The sequence below is a fragment of the Macadamia integrifolia genome, chromosome 5 (genome assembly GCF_013358625.1).
Source record: "Macadamia integrifolia cultivar HAES 741 chromosome 5, SCU_Mint_v3, whole genome shotgun sequence".
Lineage (NCBI taxonomy): Eukaryota > Viridiplantae > Streptophyta > Magnoliopsida > Proteales > Proteaceae > Macadamia > Macadamia integrifolia.
Genome location: NC_056561.1, coordinates 37,089,277 through 37,113,586, shown reverse-complemented (window position 1 = coordinate 37,113,586; position 24,310 = coordinate 37,089,277). Strand labels below are relative to the sequence as shown.

The 24,310-nt window shown below is 38.0% G+C and overlaps 2 protein-coding genes across 2 annotated transcripts; one reads left to right on the top strand and one right to left on the bottom strand.

Moving 5' to 3' along the window:
* The first annotated feature begins 6,283 nt into the window (after positions 1–6,283).
* Positions 6,284–12,364, top strand: LOC122080283 (transcription factor VOZ1-like). The gene is made up of 5 exons (XM_042647235.1): positions 6,284–6,520; positions 6,764–7,014; positions 7,128–7,286; positions 10,584–11,106; positions 11,240–12,364. The coding sequence occupies exons 2-5, from the start codon at positions 6,790–6,792 to the stop codon at positions 11,791–11,793; spliced, it is 1,461 nt and encodes a 486-aa protein (XP_042503169.1). The 5' UTR covers positions 6,284–6,520; positions 6,764–6,789; the 3' UTR covers positions 11,794–12,364.
* A 6,547-nt stretch (positions 12,365–18,911) lies between these two features.
* On the bottom strand, positions 18,912–23,972 carry LOC122078363 (transcription elongation factor 1 homolog). Its single transcript, XM_042644328.1, has 5 exons — positions 23,817–23,972; positions 21,864–22,006; positions 20,832–20,902; positions 19,447–19,468; positions 18,912–19,336 (listed from the first exon to the last, which is right to left on the bottom strand). Exons 2-5 carry the CDS (start codon positions 21,974–21,976, stop codon positions 19,276–19,278), a joined length of 267 nt encoding a protein of 88 aa, XP_042500262.1. The 5' UTR covers positions 21,977–22,006; positions 23,817–23,972; the 3' UTR covers positions 18,912–19,275.
* Positions 23,973–24,310: the final 338 nt, after the last annotated feature.

Below are 24,310 nucleotides of genomic sequence, written 5' to 3'. Positions count from 1 at the left end.
TTTGTAGCTCATGAAGAACTTAGAGGTTCATTTTTAATTCTAATATCAAACTCTGATTCCTTGAGATTCACTAAGTATTCATCCAAAATGGAAAACCTCTTATCTCTTTAAGATCTCCTCTGTGCTTCCGGTTCAACTATGTTTTCAGTATTCTCAGTGATAACTTCCTCATGGAGTTGTACATCCTTTATAATTTATTGTTCTACAATATCATTATTTACAATGATCTATGGGAAAGAAATCCTATCTGGATATACAAGCATGAGACTCGATCTCAAGAGCTCCTAGTGAGCTTGGGCTTAGCACACCACAGTTTCACCAACTATGCTACATAGTTGTCATTAACTAGACCAAGCTTCTCCACCCATATGCAAGCGTCAACTTGCAAAGCATCTTGTAAACCGGAACAACTAGATCTTCTTTGCAATAATGAAATTTTGGTTAGCAAAAAATGGAAAAAAAAAAAAAAGAAAAAAAAAAAAAGAAAAAGAGAAAAACGGAATGCTTTGTACATACATTTATAGATGGGAGAAGGTTCCCATGCTACCGAGGTAGGAAAGAATCTACATGCCACACCAACGAGTGTTTAGAAGAAAGTACCATCCATCCGATGCTTGTATTTTTTGAGTAGGTAGGAAAAAATAATAAAAAAAATAAATTATTTTTAATAGAAAAAAATGTATGTTATATAAATAGGGTAAAATGTAAAATAACAAATTATTTGACACCTTAAGGAAGGTGTCAAAAGAAAAGGGTAATTTACAGCGTCACCCTCTAGAGAATACCACTATTATAATAATACCCACTCTATAACACCAAAGTATACTCAGACCCCCTTCTGTCAAGTCACTGTTAAGTGAGGAGTTAAAATGACAGTTATACACTAAAACACATGTTTTTACCCAAATCTTCTTCACCCCTACCTCCACCCAATCTTCAAGCCTTTTAAGCGCCGACCGTAGTTGCAGCGAGAATCTACCAGCTGGGTATATTTAAATTTCCTGTCAATCCAACCTACTCTCCTCATGTAGTTGAACAAATTGTACCCATATTCAGGCTGGCCTAGTTTGCATAACTCTTTGGTAAGAAGGTTCACAGTGTAACTGTCAGGCTTAACCTTCAAATTCAGCATCTGCTTGAGAAACCTACAAATCATCTCTGTATCTCCCTTTTCAGAAAACACGTTCGATCAAGATATTGAAGCTGTCAAGATCAGACATACAATCTCTCTGCTTCATTATATTAAAGAGATCTATGGCTTCATCAGTGCTTCCTTCTATGCAAGCACATTTCATCACAATATTAAAAGTTTGGGTATCCAACGCATCAATCCATCCATCCAGCATTTGGTAGAACAACTCCCAACCCAGATTCTTGTGCTTTGAAATGAATAACTTATTTAGAAGAACATTAAAAGATGAATGAGAGGGAACAAATCCATGAGTTCTCATCTCTTCCAATGACTGTAGGGCTTTTCCTGATTCCCAACTCTCACCCATTGCTGCGACACAATATCAAAGTCAAAAGGGGTTACTTTGAAACGGAGATGAATCTTCTTATGAAGCAAAGCGTCAGCCATGGCAGCATGTGAAGGATCGGAATCTTTGGTTACGACGTTGAGGATTGGTGAGTAGGTTAGACTGTCATGGCTAAAGCCAGCACGTTCTTCTAACTACTCGACGAACTTGAAAGCCACATCTGGTTTCCTAATTCGTTTGATAACTTGGACGGCAGTAAGAGGGGTGATAATGGGGTAAGAGATATCACAAAGCCTGTGGAAATTACCCAATTTAATTAGGCTACATCATTCCAATTTGGGGAATAAGGGTTAAGGTTAACAAAAAGTGGAATGATTTGGGGAAGAACATACCTGTTTCAATTTGGGGAAGAAGAAGCCTTCGCCGCGAGTCACTGCTGGTCGCCACGAGTCCCTTCACGTCGCCGTCCATTGCCACTACTGCTGCTCTGAACGGAAGGTATCGATTTGGGGATGGGTATATTAGGTATCGATTTGGGGATGGGTATAGTGGCTATCGATTTGGGGATGGGAACTTATTAGAAGGGTATATTAAGTACTTCACATTTAGCAAGGGCATTTTGGTATTTAAAGGAATATATAGTAACTGACATCAGCATATAAGGTATATTCTATAACAGCGACTGACGGCAGGGGGTTTAAGAATAATTTGTTATTATAGAGGAGGTGTTCTTATAATAGTGGCATTCTCTAGGGGGTGACCTTGTAAATTACTTATAAGAAAATCATGTGGTTCCGATGGCTAGCACACTAGTACCAGTATCAGCTAGTATAAGCTGACACTTGTAGGTTTGAGGATTGACTCTAGCCATTTGTGGGTATGTGTTTTCCCCCTAAGGGTGCTAAAGAATAAATTAGTCAAAAAAAAAAAAAGTCATATATATAAATAGAGGGGGAAGAGTTTCCTACAAGATAATGTAAGAAGGAATTTGCATTCGACACTAATGAGGGTCCGAAAGAATGGTACCATCATTCATATGGGGTTCACATGAGACCCAATCAACATAACAAAGAGATTGTCAATGTGAAACCCATATGTGTCTATGTAGAGTTTGGAGTGTTTGGATCTTAGACTTTGCTGGATTGAAGGATCGCCGGGGAGACCAATCCTTTTATCCCTTTTCTAGCGGTAGCCATGAACCGTACATTTTAGAGAGGAATCTTGAAACGATATTTTTGCATGTCGTGGACGATAGTGGGGAGACACTTTATCCTTTCCGTCTACTTATCTTCTTCTTTCACCGCCTCCTAATCCCCCTAAGTAAAAGCCCCTTCCGTATCATTTCATATGCTCTCAAGCTTCCTCTTCACTGGTTCCTCGTCTATTCCATATCCTCTTTTCATTTTCCACTTTCCAATACTTCTTTTACACATAGATACCAATCCAAGGAAAAAGAGTTTACAATAAAATCTCTAAATTATCCCCTCTCACCTTTGATCTATTCTTCACATTCTTTCTTTTGAGTCACTTGTAAGTAGGGACTTGTTTGTCTCTCTAACTAAATTCATTAGGAAACCACATATTGTAGTGGACTTGTAAAGGTTGTTCCAAAGAAACCAAGTTGGTTCTTTTTGCACTTTCAAATTAAAGAACCTATAAAGTATCAATTTTTTGTTTAATTATGCTATCAATGCATTGGGTTGAAGTTGTTGAGATGAAAAAGAACTAAAAGGAATGGTGGGGAAATTTTCCTCAATCATTTAGATTTGATTGTGAAAAATAAAATACTATTACTAGATATACCATGGAATATAAGAGATAACTAGAAACATAGGGTTCCTTGAATATTGAGGTCTAGAGATAGATTGATAGAAGTTGTAGAGTTGAAAGAGTTTCTTGAAAGTTTAAGGAAAGTGAATCCACAAGAGTTGCACTGATTTATTTTATTTTATTTTTTAGACAAGTAAGAAAGGAATGTACTATTATAATAGTGAGGAGACTCGAACTCAAGACCTGAAGAGTGTGAGAATTTTTTTCTTTTTTTTTCTTTTGTGTATTATGTGCTCAGCAACTGCCAAGTAGTTGTTCAAGAGTTACACTAAAAAGAGAAAATATCAAATTAGAGGTTCAAGTGATTTAGAGTTGTGGGAAATTGCAACCACTTAAGGAGGAGAAAATTATCATGTGAAAAGTGGTAAAATTACTTATGTAGTCGAGAAAAAGATCTAAAACTAATATTGTTTAGAATTCTAGATACATAACATATTGTTGATGTTCGCGACTGTATTAATTAATGAAGTTCTCTTCTCTCATTAAAAAAAAAAAATGAATGGTCTTTATTAAAGAAAGAAAATTTAAATAAGGGATACCATGTGAAGCAACATGAGTTGAGAGCAAAACTTTTAAAAATTAGTAATCAGATTGGTGAGTTCGTTGATTTGGATTGAAATCAATCATGATCAATCCAATTGATTCTGACCTATTCCCATTGATTTTTCTTTGTTTTTAATCGATTTTAGACTAATCCAACTGATTTAGATTGATATTGACCTGGCTGATTCAATTTCTGATTACATTTTTTGAAACCTTGGTTGCGGGTTGGGAGGTTTCCTACATGGCTAATTAACCAAGGTTCCCTCGAGCATTGCTTATTTTTCCTCGAGTTGAATAAGCTTGCCAAGGTTACCTATGCCGAGAATAGTATGATGAGTTTTCCCATATTCTCCCGCATCTTGATCATGTGAGTCTCTTTCTCTCTCTCTTTCTTTCTTTTAATATTGGATAGGAGATGCCTCCACACTGTCAACGTGACCCTAATTAATATAATGTTTTGATATCTAAAACCTTGGAAATTAGCTTATTAGGGTGGCCAAGAAGTTTCCCAAACTTGCACTAAAAAATGCACTAACATCCAAAGATGAAATTGTACCTTACAATTGCCAGAAAAATAGAACACTAGGGCAGAACTAAATCTTCTCAAATACACCAACCCCTCAAACACGCATTGGATTGCTGGCAGCATCAAGGCACGCACCCCAAGTGTCTCTCAGTTGCCTGATGTGTCCTGAAGAGACTAATTGACTTGAAATGATTTGGGTCCAAGATTACGTCACTCTATTTATGGGTCACATGGTAACAAAAAATGTGATCTTATGTATATGTATATTTTTGGAGTTTGGTAATTTTGTTTACTGGAAGTCTGAAATTACCTAGATAGCTTTCCCTACGTTCATAAAACTGATCTGGTGAATCGCCCCTATCTTCCACTAGTCAAACAAGTAGAAGCTTCTCTCAATTCTCAATTGTCACAGGGAATTTGCCTACGACAGCTCGAACAAAGTCAGGGAGGCGGCTCTCGTTCTTTAATTTTCTGGAGAATGATTCCCTAACCCACTTGTTTGTTCCTTATTATTGCTTTACTCCTGAATTTTTATTTAAAAGGAAAATGTTATATTCTGCTTGGCTGGAGGTAAAGCTGGCCAGTAATGGTCTGCCCACCAACCAGAACAAACCCGAGTGATTTATTTCCACCTTCATGGTTTTGGGCTTGGCTGGAGGTAAAGCTGGCCAGTAATGGTCTGCCCACCAACCAGAATAAACCCGAGTGATTTATTTCCACCTTCATGGTTTTGGGGCTGATCCCTGTCTCAACGACCCAACCCACTATTCTAAGGTCTGTTTATTTTGTTTATGTTGTTTTTGAATATAGAAATAGCATTTATTTATTTTTTTATTATTTTTTGAGAATGATTTTTAGAATTGCAAAAAGATATTTGATTCTTCTATTTCTCGAATCAACAGTGCAATCGGGTTCAAGACATAAGTGAAGACACAACATTATAGGTATGCAGTTCAGGAGTGAAGGCATGACCATGGAGTTGCAAATATGCTTTGTGAAGATGAGCTTCAAAAGGATAAACGCAGTCAGGAATTGTGAGTTTCGCACAACTAGATTGGAATCGTTGCTTCAGGAACACGAGAAGTTTCAACAATAGGTTGGGTTTGGGGTAGATCGAGTGAAATATCGAGTTTTTTTTACAATTTTTGTCACTCCCATTTGTTTCTAGAAACAGAAAATTAAGTCTGACTTGTTTCTCCATTCTTGGTTCTAGACATAAAAATAAGCATAAATTTCTATTTCTATTTATAAAACAAATGAAATGAAACAGAAAACCAAATGATTTTTGAAGTGTTTTTCTAGTTCTGAGCAAAGAAAAAAGGAAAAATACGTTTCTGAAAACAAATCAAATGTGGGCCCTAGTAATCAACCAGAGCCAATTTCTATACCCTTAAAAGTCAATTTCAAACTAATGATGTTAATTGGTTCAATTCAACATATGATGGATAAAAATCAAAATCAAACCGATTATTAATCTGTTTAGGTTCCTTAAATCACAATAGACTGATGAAGTGACCCCATGATTGGACTCTTAGGTCATCATTATATACTCAACCCCGAATTATTCTTTTTTTTTTTTGCAGTTCGAATGTATCTATGCCCAGTTCTTTCTTCACCATAGGTGACGGTTTAACTCGGTCCTAAATTAGTTTACATGGTTTAGAACCAATAGTTTCTATTTTTTTATGATAAAATGCATTAATTTTAATCGGTTTAAGATTTATTGATTCAAAATCAAACCAAATCAACCATCATTTAATTTCAATTTTCAAAACCAAACAAATTTTTGGACTTGATTAAAATGATTCAGTTCAGTTCCGGTTCAAAATGAACCGGTGCAATGTGAATGGTAAAGTGCTCGAGAATCCACCAACTTTTTTCCATGCAAGACCACAGCACAGGGAGGCCAGAGGGGAGACTTATCTTTAGTAATTCTTCGACCCCTTTATTGCCGCGAACAATTTGGTTTCTCTGGGAAGGGTTTCGCAGTTTCTCATGGAGGGAGGAGAGTAGAAAAGCAAAGCCATAAATCTACCTCTCTTCGCTTCGCTCCTCTCTGCTCTTTACTTGAAAACCAAACCAAACTACTCGCCTAAAGTCTTCCAGTTCTTGAAAACGAATCATTCGATTTTGCAATATCCTGGTATTTTTTTTTCTCAATTTTGTTTGATTATTCTTTTGAAGCTATGCTCTCCTTGTCATCCACCCAAAAAATCAGGGGTTTTGGGATGTAGAAATAGTGATTATGCTTTAAGTTTGGGTTTTTGATTCTTTGCTGGTCTTGATTCAGCGATCGTTTCTTCAGAAGTTCTTCCAATTTGGAGAATTTTTGTGTTGTTTTTGGAGTGAGGTTAAGGTAGTGTTGTTGTTTGTGATTTGTGAATAGGGCTTCGGTGAGTATTTTGGTTGTCAATGGGGAAAGGTTCGAAGAGTGTTTGCAAGTCTGCTTCCCACCAACTCTTCAAGGATAAAGCGAAGAACCGGGTGGATGATCTCCAGGGTATTATTACGGATCTACAATTCGCTAGAAAAGCGAGTCGCATCGGCGATGTTGCTGTTCTGGAGGAGCAAGTGCATCAGATGCTGCGCGAGTGGAAGGCCGAACTCAACGAGTCTTCTCCTGCAACATCTTTGCTTGTCGGTGCCTTCTACTCTTTTACTTTATTTCTTCTTTATTTTTCTCTCTTTGATTTTCTTTCTCTCTTTCGTTGTCATGATCTTTCTGAAGCATAGGGTTGCATATTGTGTAGGGCGGTAGTACTGCTTCTTTCTCTTCGGATATTTGCCGTATGTTGCAGCGTTGTGATGAGGAAGATGATGCAACCAGTGCATTGGCAGAACCTCCCAACCCTAAGCCTGAGCCCGATGATCAAAACCTTCGGGCAGGAGATACAACGGCATTCCAGGAGGTAATTTTGGTCAATCTTTTTTAGGTTTCAAGTCATCTTGATTTGTTGGGTGCTTTGATATTGTGCAACTTCTACTTTCTGATGCTGTCCAAAGGTTTTAGGATTTGAGAAATGAAAACAGAGTTATATTTTCAGTAATTGGAGTTGGAAGACGAGTTCAAGAACTGGATTCTATGGTTTAAGTGACACATTGATCTGCTTGAGTCTTACTAGCTCCTAGTTGACTATGTATCTGATCTTGTATTGTCGGTGCAATTGCAAGATGTATAAGCGATTGGTGCTTGTGCTTCTACCAGATAGTCACTATTGTTCTTGGCTGGCTTCTAACCAAAAAGGGAATATAGTCAATCAAACTACTTATAATTAATATGTCAGCTTCGTTATTCTTTTAATGGCTATGTGAATAAATATCTATAAACGAAAATAATAATTACAGTTGTGAGTAGTACATGTTCATGTATTATGATTGAACCTCTAGTTTTTTTCTCTGTTTTATCTGTAAAGCATAGGAGGAAGGTGGTCGTATGTTATTGTTAGTATTGCTCTACACTTATACTAGTTGGGGCATGTGGAGGTGGTTGTAATTATTTATAGTAGTTAACTCAGTGTAGTCTTATTGCATTTATTGTATTAGAAAACTTACTCTTTTTGGCTTAGTGTTATAAAGAGATAATCAATATAATTCAGATTATATAGATCCATAGTATTTTCTGAAATTATCTAGAAGGCATGGTAAGTGGGAGACTATAGCTTTCTTACAGCCTTATCGAGTGTAGTAGGTCGCTCACTGTTTCCTCCATGTGCAAGTGCACAGAACGGGGAGCGAAAGTGAGAAAGATCGCTGGGATATATAGTCAAGATAAATAAGATCTGAACAGATTTGTGAATAAAAAGTCAAGGGATTTAAGAATAGGTCTGTGAATTATAATCTGTAACTAGAAGTCCTAATATGTCATGGTATTGTCTGATGTCTTATTTTTCTTACTCTAGCTGCTCAAACAAGTTTTAGGAAAAATATTTCCTCTCTATCTTCATTCAATTTTGCAATAGTGTATTCTGATAATGTTGCTGTAGATTATCAGCATTACCTCTTGTAATCTACTTGTTATTCCTAACTTCTTCGTGATCGTAGCATTTTGTAGAGTGCATTGTACTTTAAAATTTGACCTGTAAAATATTGTTTGTTGAAATGGTGGTCTTTTATACGTTTGGATATTATATGACCTGTAATTCATCTATCAATTTGATGCAATCATTATAAAAATCTAATTTTGTTACCATGTTGTACATGTGGCTTGTTCAAGAAGCTAACATGAGTGGGCTTCTTTCCACTAGGGGGAGTCTTATAACATTTTAATGCAGTCTAAATGGCCCTCATCTGATATTCTATTGATCAAATGGATAAAATTAGTCAAGTGTTTACGGCCATTGGATAGGCCTTTTGATAAACCTGTTTCGGATCATTGAGGGCCCACTTAAGCACTTATAACCCAAATACAAGAAGCAGTGGCAATTTGGTAATTAAATGGGATGTCACAACTGTAATAAATTGAAACTTGAAACATAATGGCAGAGTTGTAATTCCATGGAAGCTTAACTTGGAAGAAGCAAAGTGCTAAGGATGTCTAACGCAAGGCTAAAGGGCAATCTTGAAAGGAAGAAAAAAAAAAATAACGGATGGTGCTGGATTAATTGAAAGGAGGGTAATATGGGAAAAAGAAGTTAAGGGGGATTTAACAAAACAGGAAATAAGGAATCGTGGAAGGCAAATGGTTGTCTTTTACCTTCAAGGAACAGAGACCAGTGGAAGGCTAGGTTTTTGAATGATAAGAACTCCTCCAATTCCGATCAGATGGGGTTGAAATTGCAAGTGTAGGATTGCATCTTCGTGCTCTATTAAAGCCACCAAAATAAACCCAAAATCAGGTATTATGTTCATATTCAGCTCCTGGAGTCACAAGGGGCGGTAGGCGTAGTTCTGTTATGGTTGCAGGTTAAGCTCTCACAGTAGGGATCTTCTTCGGGACTGAAATTCTGGGATCTAAGTCACCTAGGATAGGGGTTCTTACGCCCTAAATCTCAGACTCATCAGTGGAGTATCAATGGAGATTGACTTCAACAATCAAGGCTGTCTATGTTACCCAGAAAACAGAGTAGCAGTATTGGTTTAATATAAACAGAAGATAGCAGTAGCAGATCAATGGGAAAGGGGAAGAAGAAAGAAGAAGAGCGAGAAATGGAGATTGCTCGAGGGGGTGGGGGGCATGGTCACACAACCTGATTTATGGTATAAATCGGCACAACTCAAACTTCAATTTTCATTCTCCAAAATCTGTCTAACAAATTGGGTTGCATGCCTTTATATAATAAACTGAAACTAAAATTTTCCTAATTAAAATCTATAACTAAAATCAAATAAAATCTCCTAATATCTCCTAAAACCTAGACTAAAATAGAAACATAATAAAATTTAAATTGGCAACTCCCTACGTAGCCTAATAACTACCAAAATAAAAGATTACAAATATTCCCCCAAAATAGAAGCAAATAAAATACTAAACATCCTAATGGATTTGATCCCAAATTGGTTCAAAGCATCTTCATCAGGATACCCATACAGGTTTCGGTCTACGGTTGTAAACCTGCATCACCTTCTTTCTGGCTAACAGGTCCTTCACAACAGAATTTGGAGCGGAAATTTCTTCGTTCTCCACCAAAGGAGAAGAAAGTAATCAACAATAGTGAAGCACTGTTTTCAATTGTTTTTTTGTTTCACCCAAGATATGCATGTCCTCTATTTTATTTGTCGACAATGTCCAACCCAAAACCAAGCAAGTGGCAAATGCATTTCCTAGGGTCATAAGCCTTATCTGTCACACATTACCCAACTGATGTGGGACTAAACCACACCCCCCTGCCCCCACAAATAAATAAATTCCTAACTATGGAGTCGCACTCAATGTATCAAATCCCCTTAGTTTTGGGCCATGGGTCCTCACATATCTGGTTCATGGACTCTGATACCATTTGATGACATCCAACCCAAGAGCCCAAGTTTCAGGGTGGAGAAGCCTTTCCCGGGGGTTATAAGCCTAGCAGTTGCACACCACCCGACTGATCCTCCCCCACACCCCCCCACCACAAAAAAAAAAAAATCCTGGCCGTGAAGCTTCATGCATTGCATCGTTTGTTAACATATTATTTTTTGGTTGATATTTTGGATGCTATGTACTTTTTTGCTATTCTGTTTGCTTTAAAGATGGATTTGTATCATGAGCCATGTAATTTTTCTTTCAGGACTATTTCACAAATCAGGGACCAGGAGAACAGGGGTTTCAAGGGGTTGATCAGTGTAAAGGCGATCCTTTGGAAGTGCATAATGCATCAATTAATAACTTGGAATTTACAACTCACCTAGACTATCATCAATTTGATTTGGATCAGGATTTTGACCATAATATTTTCATCGGCTTTAATGGTACTGGTCAGTGTGGGGAGGATGGCATTTCTAATATTGTTGGTATTCTTCCAACTATCTGCCCTCCACCTTCTGCCTTCTTAGGACCAAAATGTGCACTCTGGGATTGCTCTAGACCTGCTCAGGGGTCAGAATGGGGTCAAGACTACTGCAGTGGCATTCATGCAACCCTAGCATTGAATGAAGGCCCACCAGGTATGACTCCAGTTGTGCGACCACGGGGCATTGGTCTGAAGGATGGTCCCCTTTTTTCCGCTCTTAGTGCAAAGACACAAGGAAAGAACGTGGGTATTCCAGAGTGTGAGGGGGCTGCAACTACAAAGTCTCCATGGAATGCTCCTGGTAAGCTAATGCTGTGTCCTTGTATTCTTGTCCATGTACGTTTACTCATCACAGCCTTGCTTCTTTGATTCATGTCATGTCAAACTACCAAGGGTGTAACCTTGTTCTATCTAATCAGTCGCTCATAATGCAGAGCTCTTTGATCTCTCCGTGCTTGAGGGTGAAACAATTAGGGAGTGGCTCTTTTTTGATAAACCTCGAAGAGCATTTGAGAGTGGCAACAGAAAGCAGAGGTCACTGCCAGATTACAGTGGACGTGGTTGGCACGAGTCAAGAAAGCAGGTTATGAAGGAATATGGGGGGCTTAAGAGGTCTTACTACATGGATCCACAGCCGTTGAACCATATTGAGTGGCACCTGTATGAATACGAGATCAATAACTGTGATGCTTGTGCGCTATATAGGTTGGAACTCAAGCTTGTTGATGGGAAGAAAAGCCCCAAAGGAAAAGTTACAACTGATTCACTTGCTGATCTGCAGAAGCAGATGGGAAGGCTGACTGCTGAGTTCCCTTTGGATAACAAACGTTCTGTTAAGGGCAGGGGAAAAATAAATTTAAAGGGTGGTGTTGGGAATGTCAGTTCTGCTCCAGGCCAGATCACTCCTACAAATGAAACATTTGGTTATGGTGTGAATGCTCCATATGGTTATCTTGGCGAGAATTTCAGAGAGTACTATGGTACATAATGGAGGAGACTTCACTACATTTGGAAGCAAACAGCTGTGAGATCAAGATTTTTATATATCATGCTTTTCGTTGTAGATGTTGGAATCATTACTATTTATCTGTTGATCATAAGTTTTCAGTTTCTGGTCTCAATTACATTCAGCCAGCCACAATTTTGACACATGGAGAAATTGTGCATATTTCATTATCACCTGGGAGGGCTACTAGAGAGTTTCCTGGATGCTATGGCATCCTCTGATTACTGGGGAATGATTAACTTGTAGTATGCTGGTTGTATTTAGTTGGTGCAGTTTGCTAACTATGTGGGCTGAAAGCAAATGCCCCGTGGTCACACAATTGTAAAGGGTAAAGGGTAAAGGGTAAAGGTGCAAGCGTAGCTGTGGTTGTATCCTTGCATTGCATGGGTTATGCATCTATATGTCCAAGATGTAGCTTTGGCACAGCTTCTGAAGGTCGTAGCAGAAGTTTTTTGTGCTGTAGGTTATAAACATTTAACTTTTGAATTGACAGCTAAATTCAGTTATTACTATTACACTATTACTATTTCTATTAAATTGCTTTCTTAGCTCATAACTGTTCCAAATTGGTTCTTCTATATATTTTCTCTCTCCCAACCCCCCAACCACCACTACTACTTTTAAGCATTTTTCATTTCCTACATTAGGTGGGAAAGGTTCTGCTTTAGTTCTCTTATCTGTTATTTTGCTAGATATTGTGGATTATGGTGTATGATCTAATTGTTTTGCGGTCTTAACTCATTATTGTTCCTCAATGATCTACCGGTATGTGATTTTGGTTTTGTTTACTCTTTTCCTTGTAAACCTGGCACATTCATTTCCTAACACTTCAGTTATACGACATTTTTGTTGCCCTTTGATTTTTTTGAGTTACATTAGTTTTGTTAATTGATTAGTTGAGACTGGAAAAGTATTGTTCTGCTGTGTATTTTGTGTTATTGTTGGTGGTGAACGGGTTTCAAGATTCAGGTTGCACAGCGGATTGGGTTTGGCATGGAGGAGTGAGATACAAGGGCATACGATGCTATAATTAATTAATGTTGGAATTTTTAGGTTATGCCTGCTGCCTCTAGCCCTTGTTGGGATCTTGGCCATTGTCAAGGTTGTTCTATTGCAATTGAGTTGTCGCAGATTCAAGTTGAGAAACAGCCTCTCCATGAAGCAAGCTGCATACATTATGATCCTCTTTAGAGTCTAGACCCTTTTTCCTCCATCGGTGGATAACCTTAGGTGAAGACGATACCCATCATTCCAGGTTCCATACTTCCTGTTTTCCTTCATTTCTAAAATCCTAGTTGAAGATGCCGACCGTTCCAGGTATATCCGCTGGCTTCGAACCCTAAGCGAGGTTTCTTGTAGATGTAATATGGAAACCTAAGTGAGGTTTCTTGTAGATATAATTTTGGCACTATAGATTCAAGAACACATCAAAATCTCCTAGCCATCTCTAAGCCATACCGCTATGGTAGCGTGGAAAATAAAGAAGAAATAAACATACTAAAAGTTGTGTTCCGAGTAGCAGAATCTTGTGATATTATTCCATTTCATTTAACAAATTCATAAGCAATTATCCACTGCAGTCCAATAACATCTGAAGATAACTAGAAGATGAAATCAAGTTCAGTAGCAGATGTATGTCCTAGAACAGCTGATCCAAGTTTTCATTACAGATTATAATCTTAGATTGATTACAATGGAGATTGTTTCCAAAACAGATAATTATCTATTCACAATATTAGATTGATTGATCACCAAATCAATCTCTCCATCCTGAATTAGAATTCCCTCAAGTACTAGAAGCACTATTATAAGTATGAATTACAGTACCCAGCTAAGAGAAACATGCATTAATACCTTCAACTTGTTCTACTCTTGGGTGTTCTTCGGATTGAGTAATTGACCTTCATCAGATTTTCAGAAAATTTCATCCTTTTTCTCTCAATCACTAGTTAATAAATTTGCAAGAAACCTAGCTGAGGTATGTAGTAGACCATACCATTTATTTTTGGTAACTTTATTTCAATTTTCAATTCCTTATCTATCTGCAAAAAACCTTGCTTGGGGTTTGAAACTAGTGGATAGACCTGGAACGATCAGCTGTTGGAGGAGTACCCAAAGTCCTGCCCCCGACCCCTGCTCGTTCGTGCCCAAGGGGGACAGTATTAAGGAAATAAAGTAGCGCCTTCTCTACAAGTCCGGGCTTTTAGATGACTGGTCAGTTCTTGATCTTGACATTAGCATCTTCAACTAGGGTTTTAGAAAATGGAGGAAAACGAGAAGAGAGGTTCACCAAGGGTTTTTGTTCTGCTCAAGGAGAGAAGCAGTGGAAGTCGACTGGGTTAGAAGAATGAAATTGGAACGGGTAGAGGAGATGTGTGTTAATGGAGAGAAAATGGAACACTTGATGCTTAGCCGTTGGATCTCCCCTCTCCACGTGTCATGCACACAGGTAGGGTTGGGCAAGAGTTAGGTGATGTAAGAGTTGGAGAGAAGCCGGATCCAAGAAATTGTACATGAATGAAGGACATTCGAAGCTTTAAAGAGATGACAGAAGTTTGTAATTTCTTAGATTTGGGCTCTTAAGGGCTAATATTTACATGGAGCAATAAATGTACTGGTTCCTTTTAATATCAAAATCAGGCCTGATAGGGCTTTCTCCAATCTAATTTGGAGAACCTGTTTTGAGGAAGCAATAGTCTTCGTTCCCTGCTGTGGGATCATATCATGCACCAATTCTTTTGGACACTATTGGAGTAAAATTCCGTGGCCCTCACCTCCCTTTTGATTTGAAGCAATATGGATATGTTATCTAGATTGCCGACATATAGTTACTATAACATGGTCTGTAGCTAACAATGAATTTGCTAAAAAGTGTTTCTAAAGTGATGATTCTCAACTCCAACCGAACATACATTACTCCGGGATGACTATGTTGACAACAATGAACAACATCATAGCCAAGCCACATTGCTCAATAATTTTAACAAAAAAATTTGCTCATTAAGACTTTGCACATGTGTATAAATTTAGAATTGATGTTGAATGATATCAATGATATGTCTTAAAACTTATAATGAGACATGATATATATATATATATATGCATTAGTTGTTTTGTAGATGTAGATATTCATGTAATAAATTCTTTAATTTATGAGTATACTAGCTTTTTCTTTTTGTCCCATTTGTTTGAAATCGACACAATTAAAACTGTACTGTCCATTTTCCTTTTTTCACCGTTCTCTATTTTTCTTATGGTTTATTTGTCCGTATCATTAAAAAAAATTCATTGTTTAAAACCGATACTGTTTGTTTACGATTTTTTTTTTTTTTTGCTACCTGTGGGCACTACTTCATATGTAAACGAAGATGGATCATTGCAAGTCTATTTTTTGAAAATGGAATCATTTAGTATTAGGTTATGTTCAAACAAAATTTAGATCTCCAAAGGACGATCTTACAATTCTTCAAGACTCTCTGATGCTTTTCAAGCAAAGAAAAATGATTTGTAGAAAATGTTTGGAGGTGGAGTTGTCCAATGAGGGGGCCATGCGGCATCAGAAGTCACGGGTGGAATGGATTCAGTGTGGGATATAGACTACAAAATTGAATCATGCCTCCTTCCTATACAATGGTGGCTTCAACAAAACAAAATTGTTAAGCTTAAGTTTTGTAATACAGAGTGGACAGCTTCTGATGCTGAGCTTTGCAGAAACAAACCTTCACTTCAGAGGGTTGTGATGAAACGTTATTATCACAGGAACTCAATGTTATCCAATCATGTATCCAAATATAAATGAATGATTGTTATATATATCCCCCACCTATCAAGAGATCCACTCTGCACTTTTCTTCAAAGCACCTCTAAAATCCCCTGGCCTGATGGGTTACCACCTGTCTTTTTCCAAAAGTATTAGGATTTTGTTTATACATGTGTTGTAGATTTTGCATAACTTTTCCAGGATCGACTCTCTACCTTCTCTAAATGAAACACTACTTTGTCTCATTCTAAAAGTGAACAAGCCTGAGTCTGTCGATCAATTAAGGCCAATTAGTTTGTGTGACATAGAAACACAGGTGATTAACAAAATTATGGTGAAACGATTGAAGACCATGGTTAGATGACATTATCCCTCTAGTCATTCTGCCTTAATCCTGGATAGGTTCATTTCGGACAATATTTATATAGCTCATGAGACGTTCCATTATATTAAGAAGCAAAAGAAGGGGAAGAGGAAGTTATTAGCCATAAATCTTGATGTGGAAGGCCTATGATCACATGAAGTGGTGTTTATTGAGCAAATCATATTGTGTTTTGGTTTTTAATCATCGATGGGTGCAAGTGATTATGCCATACATAACCTAACTTATGTTTCTTACAAACTTCTCATCAATGATGCAACTAGGTATCTATTTCGCCTTCTAGAGGAGATCCCCCCCCCCCCCCCCTCTTCACCCACCCACTTGTTCATTTCGTGCAAACAAACCTTGAGTGCAATCCTCTTTAAGGCTGAATTTGTATGATTTGTGGTATTAGTGTCCGGAATAAGGCTGCACCTCTAACACATTTACTCTTTGTGGATGATTGTTTAATGTTCTTCAAGTTGAAGTTATAGGAGCTTTCAAGTCTGAAAGAGTGTCTTGACTTGTATTGTAGAGCAAGTTTGGACATGCGATCAATGTGAAAAAGTTCACCCTCACGTTCAATACTAATACTACTCCTCGCTTTAAAAGGTGGTTTTCACATATCCTCAAAATTTCTTATAGGGATGGCCTGCGCAAGTATCTCAACCTACCAGTAGATTTTGGCATATCAAAGGTTGATGTTTTTCAAGATATTAATGATAAAACTATCAAGAGACTTGATGATGTGTGGAAGAGCCAATTCCTATCACATGGAAGTCGTAAAAGCCCTCTCAATGTCAACCTTTGCATCTTCACATTTTAGAATCCTATAGCACACCATGATAAGCTTGCCAAGGAGGTGGTTTGCTCTGTCTGGGGAAGATGCCACAAGCTAATAAAATTCATTGGATTTTTTAGAAAAGACTATGTCAACCAAAATTCAATGGAGGGTTGGGTTCTAGAGACCCAAAATTGCATAATATGGCCCTTCTCACCAGGGTTGCATGGCATCTGTGGAATATTTGGACACGCTATGGATTCGGTATATGAACGCTCTTTATTTTCCAGTAGCTGATTTCCTTTGGGGAACGGTGGGAAGATAGCGTCATGGGCATGGTGGAGTATTATTAATGGCCACAAAGTTCTTTCTATGGTACTACTCTGGCGTGTTGAGATGGGTGATCAAATCAAAATCTGGGAGGATCAATGGGTTTCAAGCCTCCCTAGCTACAAAGTACTATACCCTTGTCTGAATTTAGGACCCGGATCCTCTCCTAAGCGCTGATCGTTCAGGTCATGCCCATAGCTATTTGGGCGATCGACACTTGTCTAGGCGTTGATCCAACAGTTGTGCATTTATTGACTAGAACAAAGGCGCAACACCCAGAACCATTAGATTGACGTCTAGACACATGTCGATTGCCCAGGTAGCTATGGATGCGACTTGGGCGATCAGCGCTCAGGAGAGGAGGGTGCCGGATCCCTGAATTTATTCCCTTTGTACCTTGTTTCAAAATTGATTGATCATGAGATTAGGTGTTGGAACCACCAATTGCTAGAAGCGTATTCCCACCATATGGATCGTGAGACCATTCTTGAAATTCCCTTGTCCTTATTTCTAAGGAGTGATAACCTTATTTGGGGAGGAGCCCCAAATGCGGTTGCTTTAGTGTTAAGTTCACATATCATATTCTTTGACTCTTCATATTCAGCTTCATCTTCATCGTGAAGAGATTCTCTGGGAGGTACAGGAAAGATCAAGATTTAAATTTATTTTAAAATGATTTTATCTCTTTCTTTCATCTTTACTTTGATATTAGTATTCTGTTGATGACAATGTCATAGGTGGGGTCTGAGCTCATTTGCCATCGAAGGTGGGGACCAAAACCTTTTCTATTCATCATATATTTTTGGTTTGGTATGCCTAGATGCTATCTTTGTACATCCATTTATATTATTATTATATTTTTTTTTATACGTAAAGAATATTAATCCAATTGAAAACTTATAGCGAGACTTGAACTTACACCTCATATTACCAAGTCTCAACCACTAGGCTAGATGTCCACTTCCTTCATATTATTTAAGGAAATGGCGCCTCCTACTGTGTAGAAACAAATCTGGTGGTGCCAAAATTTGCCAATATAAGGAGGGGAAGAAGGCTTATCGTTCATTGTTTGGCATATTTGGCGTACGCACAGTGACTTTATCTTCAAGAGACATTTTTGGTCCCCAATAGATGTTATTTGCCAAGCACAACAAGCTTTCAATTAATTCCATGAGGCTCGCGGGTCAAAATCTCATCCAACTATCATTGTTACTTCTTATCAACAACAAGAAGGAAGTAAGAATATTTGCAGTCGCCTTTGGGCTTTATAAAGCTTAATTGCGATGCATCTCTCCCATCCGATAGCTCTACTGGTCTTGGCTTCATCTTTCCTGATAATGGTGGCAACTCTATACATGCTGCCTCTAATTAGCCGTCTCTGTTTTCCTCCATTATTGTTGGATGATAGGGTTCCATTCAACACCCTTAATGACGAGCACCCCTCTTCCAACTTCAGCGGCTCCTATTGTTAAAGATATCATTCACATTGCATCTTATTTAAAATTATTCTTTTTTATTCCAGGGGAGGGAAATAGTATGGCTGGCTCTCTTACCAGGAAGGCCTAGTCTGTACATGTAGGATTGTTTAGCCCCTTTTCACTCCATGACTTCAACGAAATTTGTGGATAAACATGTGTACAGCCAATGGCATCCAACGAGCACAATTCGACAACAAAGTTATGTCTATCCAAAAAAAAAAAAAAAAAAAAAAATGCTCAGGGTATCACTAATCCGCTACTAATTAGTTGCAACAAACTATAGTATCTGCAGGAAATTCTACTGATTGTTTGGTGGAAACTTCTTTTTCCTGTTGCGGCAAGGGTGGCCTTTTCCATCGAAGCTAATTCTATTCCACACTAGTCTTAAAATGCTCAAAACATTATCACATGTATAAACTTTAAAAAGGAGAAATAGAAGCTATTATGCAAACACATACTTGGCTTCAGTACAGTGGTCGTACATGATACGTTTGTCTATCCCACCTGAGTAGGGTTTCTCCGCATAGGAAGATGGATATACACATGGGCAGTGTCTTCACAATCCCAACTTTAACAAGCATACCCTACCACCTACTATACGCCGAAGTATATGCGGCATGCCTTATGAAACATACTATCATCGTTCTCACTTCACAATCCACATCTATCTAGTCAGATAGAGCAAACATGATTGAGAACAGCTCTACCATATACCACCCATTGAAGTCACAGATGGAACATTTCGGTGGGTTCACTATGCAGCATCATCTTCAAGGTTGTTGACTCGCTCACATTCATCGATCCACTCACTATATCTGCAGAGCACACACCCGACACCCCGCCATGTCAGATAAATATGAACAAAAATAAACCAAATATTGGTTGCAGAAACTATAGGCAGAATTGAAAGATGAATTTAACTCACACGTCAATGGGTTCAGACAAAGCTGCCAACACAAGCAAAGAATCAGTTAGCTAAGAGTGGTTCAAGAAACAATTAACAATTAGAATGAAAACAAAAAATGATAATCATCACCCTTTGGCATCACCAAGTACCAATCAGCATCCCTAGCTCAGGAAACACATTGACTGCCTCCCCATATATGGTGTAGCTACACTAAATCAATGTTTTCAAGGGCTGTTGGTATGATGGTCTGAATGGCAGTCACACCAATGACCACCCGACCCAAATGATCCAGTGACCATTCCATTTCTACAAGTGTGGACTCGAGTAAATACAGAACAAATGATGCTATAACATTTCACCACAACAATTTAAATATATTTCATCCTAGCAGAGGTACTAGTGTCCTCTAACCAAGGAAAGAAGAACTGCATTCCTGTTCCCTGTGATAATTTGAAATAAATAATAGGCCTAGATGGAGCAGATACAGTTATAGCCAATGTCATTGACCTTGAAAAAAACCACTAGTTACAATATTTAACTATTGGAAAAAGATAAAATAGAGTATGTGGCACCAGAATCATAGATGCTCACCATGGAGGTAACAGACTCTAATCTGTAGTTGAAGGCATCCAGGGAGCTTAAGTGTGTCAAGGCAATGCCAAGCCTTACTGGATGAAGGTCAGGCAACTGCCTTGGTCTGCCTAGGTGGCTGGGCGGGCACCTTATGTTGTCGTGTTTTTTACTGTTATATACTTATATAATATAGATTCTTTTCCCAACATTTTTTACTTCGTAGTGTGTAAGATAATAATGCTTGCGATATATGGAATCATTGAATCTTAAACCTTGCTATACTGTTGTATCTGGTTATACCATCATACTTCATTGCTAATTCTCTGCTTGAATCAATTCTGAATCACTGAAATATTTTCTTTGTACATTTTAAAATATTTAATTGCTAGTTTTTACTACTAGTTTGTTGTAAACAATTGGTCAGTCTTACAAAGGATGTTAATTTATATGTAATGCCTCGTTTCTTTAATCGACTACTAATTTACTTATAATGTTTATGATGGGCGTATACTAGATAAATATTGGATAGGGGGAAAAACACTAGAGTGCCTTGTCAATGAGGTGCTTGGTTACCTTCGTGCCTTGACAACTATGCTCTGATCAGATGATGTTTGCATAGGGGTTTGCCATTTACATCCTTACCATGTAATATAGCCTATATTGTCAATTCCCACAGCACAAGATTCCAAAAAAGTTGTCATTGAGCCTTCCATGGACACTGGGCCTATTCTATTGCAACCCTAAATCCTGACCTTAATGTTCATCCAAATTTCCTTAACAGATAGTATATTTAGAAAACTTTCCCTATAAAGCATCTTCTGAAGACATACCAGTGATGGTCGTGCTGAAACTCTCTTGACAAATATGGCAAATGGCTTCCCCAATCGAATTTTTCATATCACTGCAATCAGTACAATCTTTTAGTCGCATAACCAAAACAGACTAAGCTTACAACAAGAACACAGATCACAAGCACATATGACAGAAAGTAGAAATGAGAAGGGGAAGTAGACTGTAGGTTGTAGCCAAAAGGGCTGTTGCTCCCAATGGAACATACTATCCTTACAGTACAGTTTCTACACATGACCAACTCACTCTTACCAGGACTAATACAGAGGTCAATGGGCTCAGTTCACTGCCTCTTGCATAAAATAGTTATCAGTTCCATGCAACTTAACCTCTTAACGATCATTAATGGGCAGCCAACCCCACGCACCACCCACCACCCCCCCCCCAAAAAAAAAAAAAAAAAAAAAAACTTTCTAGGGATGTCAACACAAATAACATGTGAACAAGAGCTACTGAATATGGAATCACTGGCATGACAAAATAACTGACATCTTGAAATCAATAAAAAAAAAAAAAAAATTGAGAAGAGCTCTGTCTAGCTGAAATATTGAACATGGACTAAAAGAAAATAACTTGCATTTTTTTGTTTTTTTCCTCTCTTTCTCCCATTGTCAAATTTTAAGATGTCTACACATAAACATTGGAACCATCCAGTTACTCTGATATAAGGCCATCCCACAAATAAGGTGGCCCAAAACCTAGGAGATGAATGGTCGGTGTGGCATCTATACGTACAATAAAGCCCCCAATAAGTCAGTGGACCTCAGGTCAATTGCATGCTTTATATGCAGGAAAAAAAATTTAAAAAAATAAATAAAATAAATAAATAGTTGCAAGTTGCAACAAGTTAGTCACAGGTTTGAAACTTGGAAACAGCCTATCCAGCAATGCAGAGGCTAAGGCTGCGTATATTTGACCCTCCCAGACCTTGCAATATCAAGAGCCTTGTGCACTGAGTTGCTCTAATATGCAGAAAAAAAAAGAAGAGGTTAATTGGATTTAATGTCACTTACATGCGACACTCAACACTGCTTCCATGATTGCAGAATGGACAGCTGAACACAGTATCAAGCTTGTCCATCCTCTTCTTCGGAGGTGGCTTTGCCCTTGACTTCCTTTTCCCCATGTCTCCGCAGTAGTTTTACTTTTAGTAGCACTGGTAGAACTCACATGTTAGCACCATGAAAAGAATATCATATGAGATAAGTACTTTTTCCATCAAATATATGCAGAGAAAGGGAGAGCCACACAAAATTACATGATAAAAATATATATTGCAAACAGAAATTACTTAAGACACGTCAAAATACTATCTTCGGTGTTGAATAATTATAATCTGTGTAAATCATTCATATTTAAAATCACTCTAATTAAGAGTTCCCCCAAACTCAAATCATTCAGAAAGAGCATCATACATTTAGAATAAAATTATATAAGAAATCACCACCCATATGGGGAAAGTATCTATGATAAAGACATTCATAAAATCATGCATGGCACATGAAATACTGGTTTTCTAAATTTTCCAGCATCACTGGGAATATGATTTGTTATCTCCGTAAAGGATATCTCTAGAAGGTGAATAAATGGAAAAAATAATATTAATAATAATAATATTAAAGGGCAAGAGAACCCTATCCACTTGCACAGCCACTGCGCCAGCCCATAGACCAATGGGAGGCTGTGTGGAGGCATCGGGGGCAGCACACTCTTTTTGCACCCATCTATGTCTGAAATAGATCCACAAAAGCAGGCAGGGTTCTTTTCGATATATATATATATATATATACTGACTAGGAAATACAAAATTGAAGATTAATAAGCTCTTCTCCTTCTTTTTTTTTTTTTTGGGTGGGGGGGGGTGGGGAGGGGGTAGTGGGGGATGAGGTTAGTTGGTTTCTTGATCAAGTCAATAGGCTGTGAAATCAGCAAGAGCATCTTCCACACCACTATGCACTCTATAGTTGTGAAAAATAAACTATCAAGATTTAGCTACAAAACTGAATCCAATCCTAAACTGGTATTTTAGCAATCCACAACTTAAACTACAGGCGCCAGTCCTTATTCTGGAAATTACAATTTTTCAGAAGAAGCTAACAGCATATACAATAGAAAAATTGAACCTAAGCCCACCAACACAGCAAAAATAAGTAAATTCAAGCTCCCGCCAATTAAATCTTACTTCAATCTTAAGAGACTAAAAAAAATTGGAAAACTAAAACAGACAAACAAAACCTTTACTCCCAAAAGTACAGGACAATCAAAAACGCTAATCTCATACACAGCATAGTTAGATTTTCTAATATAAATTGAAATAAACGTATAGAATCACAACAAATCAGACTGATCAGTAATCAGCCGGTCTCTTAAGAATCTATACTACCGATCGTGGACCTAAATCTATGCCATACCCCCTTCGAGACAATCTAACAGCAGATACAACAGGGTGAACTTAGCCTCCATTAGAAGGAAAATTAGTATGTTAAATTACTACATAAGAGATCCCGACCTTTGATCTTCAGAGTGTTAAGCGAAAACTTAAGCAACAGACATTCAAAACGCTTGTAACATGAAGTGTGGAACTAACTCAAGTACCGCTAGATTTTCTTACAAACAAACGGAACCCTAATCTAACGAAACCCAATTATGTCAATCTAGAACAGCATCACAAATACACACCACCTAGCTAGGTTTTCCTACTTCCAAAAATCACTAAAAACTAATCCATTCAGACTGAATCTCCATCATCAAGACCAAACTAGATTTCCCACAAGAACCTAAAGAACTTCAATCTGCGTACAACCACTTTAATCTTTCTTGATCAAATAACAGAAGCCCTAAAGCCGAAAATCGATTCATCCGGACCTCAAAACAAAAAACAAAACAAAACAAGAGGATTTCAAAGATTCATCACAGATTATTGTAAAGCATACCTAATTCTACTGGGAGGAGAAGATGAGAAGTACCTTACAGAGCAATCGTCCTGACCAAAGGTAAAGACTAAGCAGTCAACACAAGCAATTACCAAATATATAGGTGTGGGTATTGGTACGTGCGCCGTTGGGATTGCACGTCTCTTTTTCTTTAAATTTTTTTTTTTAGTGAAGATTGCGCGTGTCACTACGCGTCGCGTGGAGGCAGCAAATCAACTCGGACATTCTCGGTATTTGAGATGGGTCTCTTGTGGAATCATGTCAAAGGAGTCGATCCCAGAATCATCCCGTTTAGTTTAGCAGACCAAACCTAGGTCTCCGGCCCGATTATTCTGATTATTAACAGGATCGGTGATATGTGTTCACCATAGCAAAAGGTGAAAAACTTTTGGCCTGCTGGGTCTCATATGTTGGTGGGATTAAAAACAAGAAAAGTAAAATTGGAAGAAAGTGAGATTTTCCCACCGCAACCTTGTTTGGTTAGCACATAGCTTCGTTGTGAAGCAGAAGCAGCTGGTAAGGCTGCA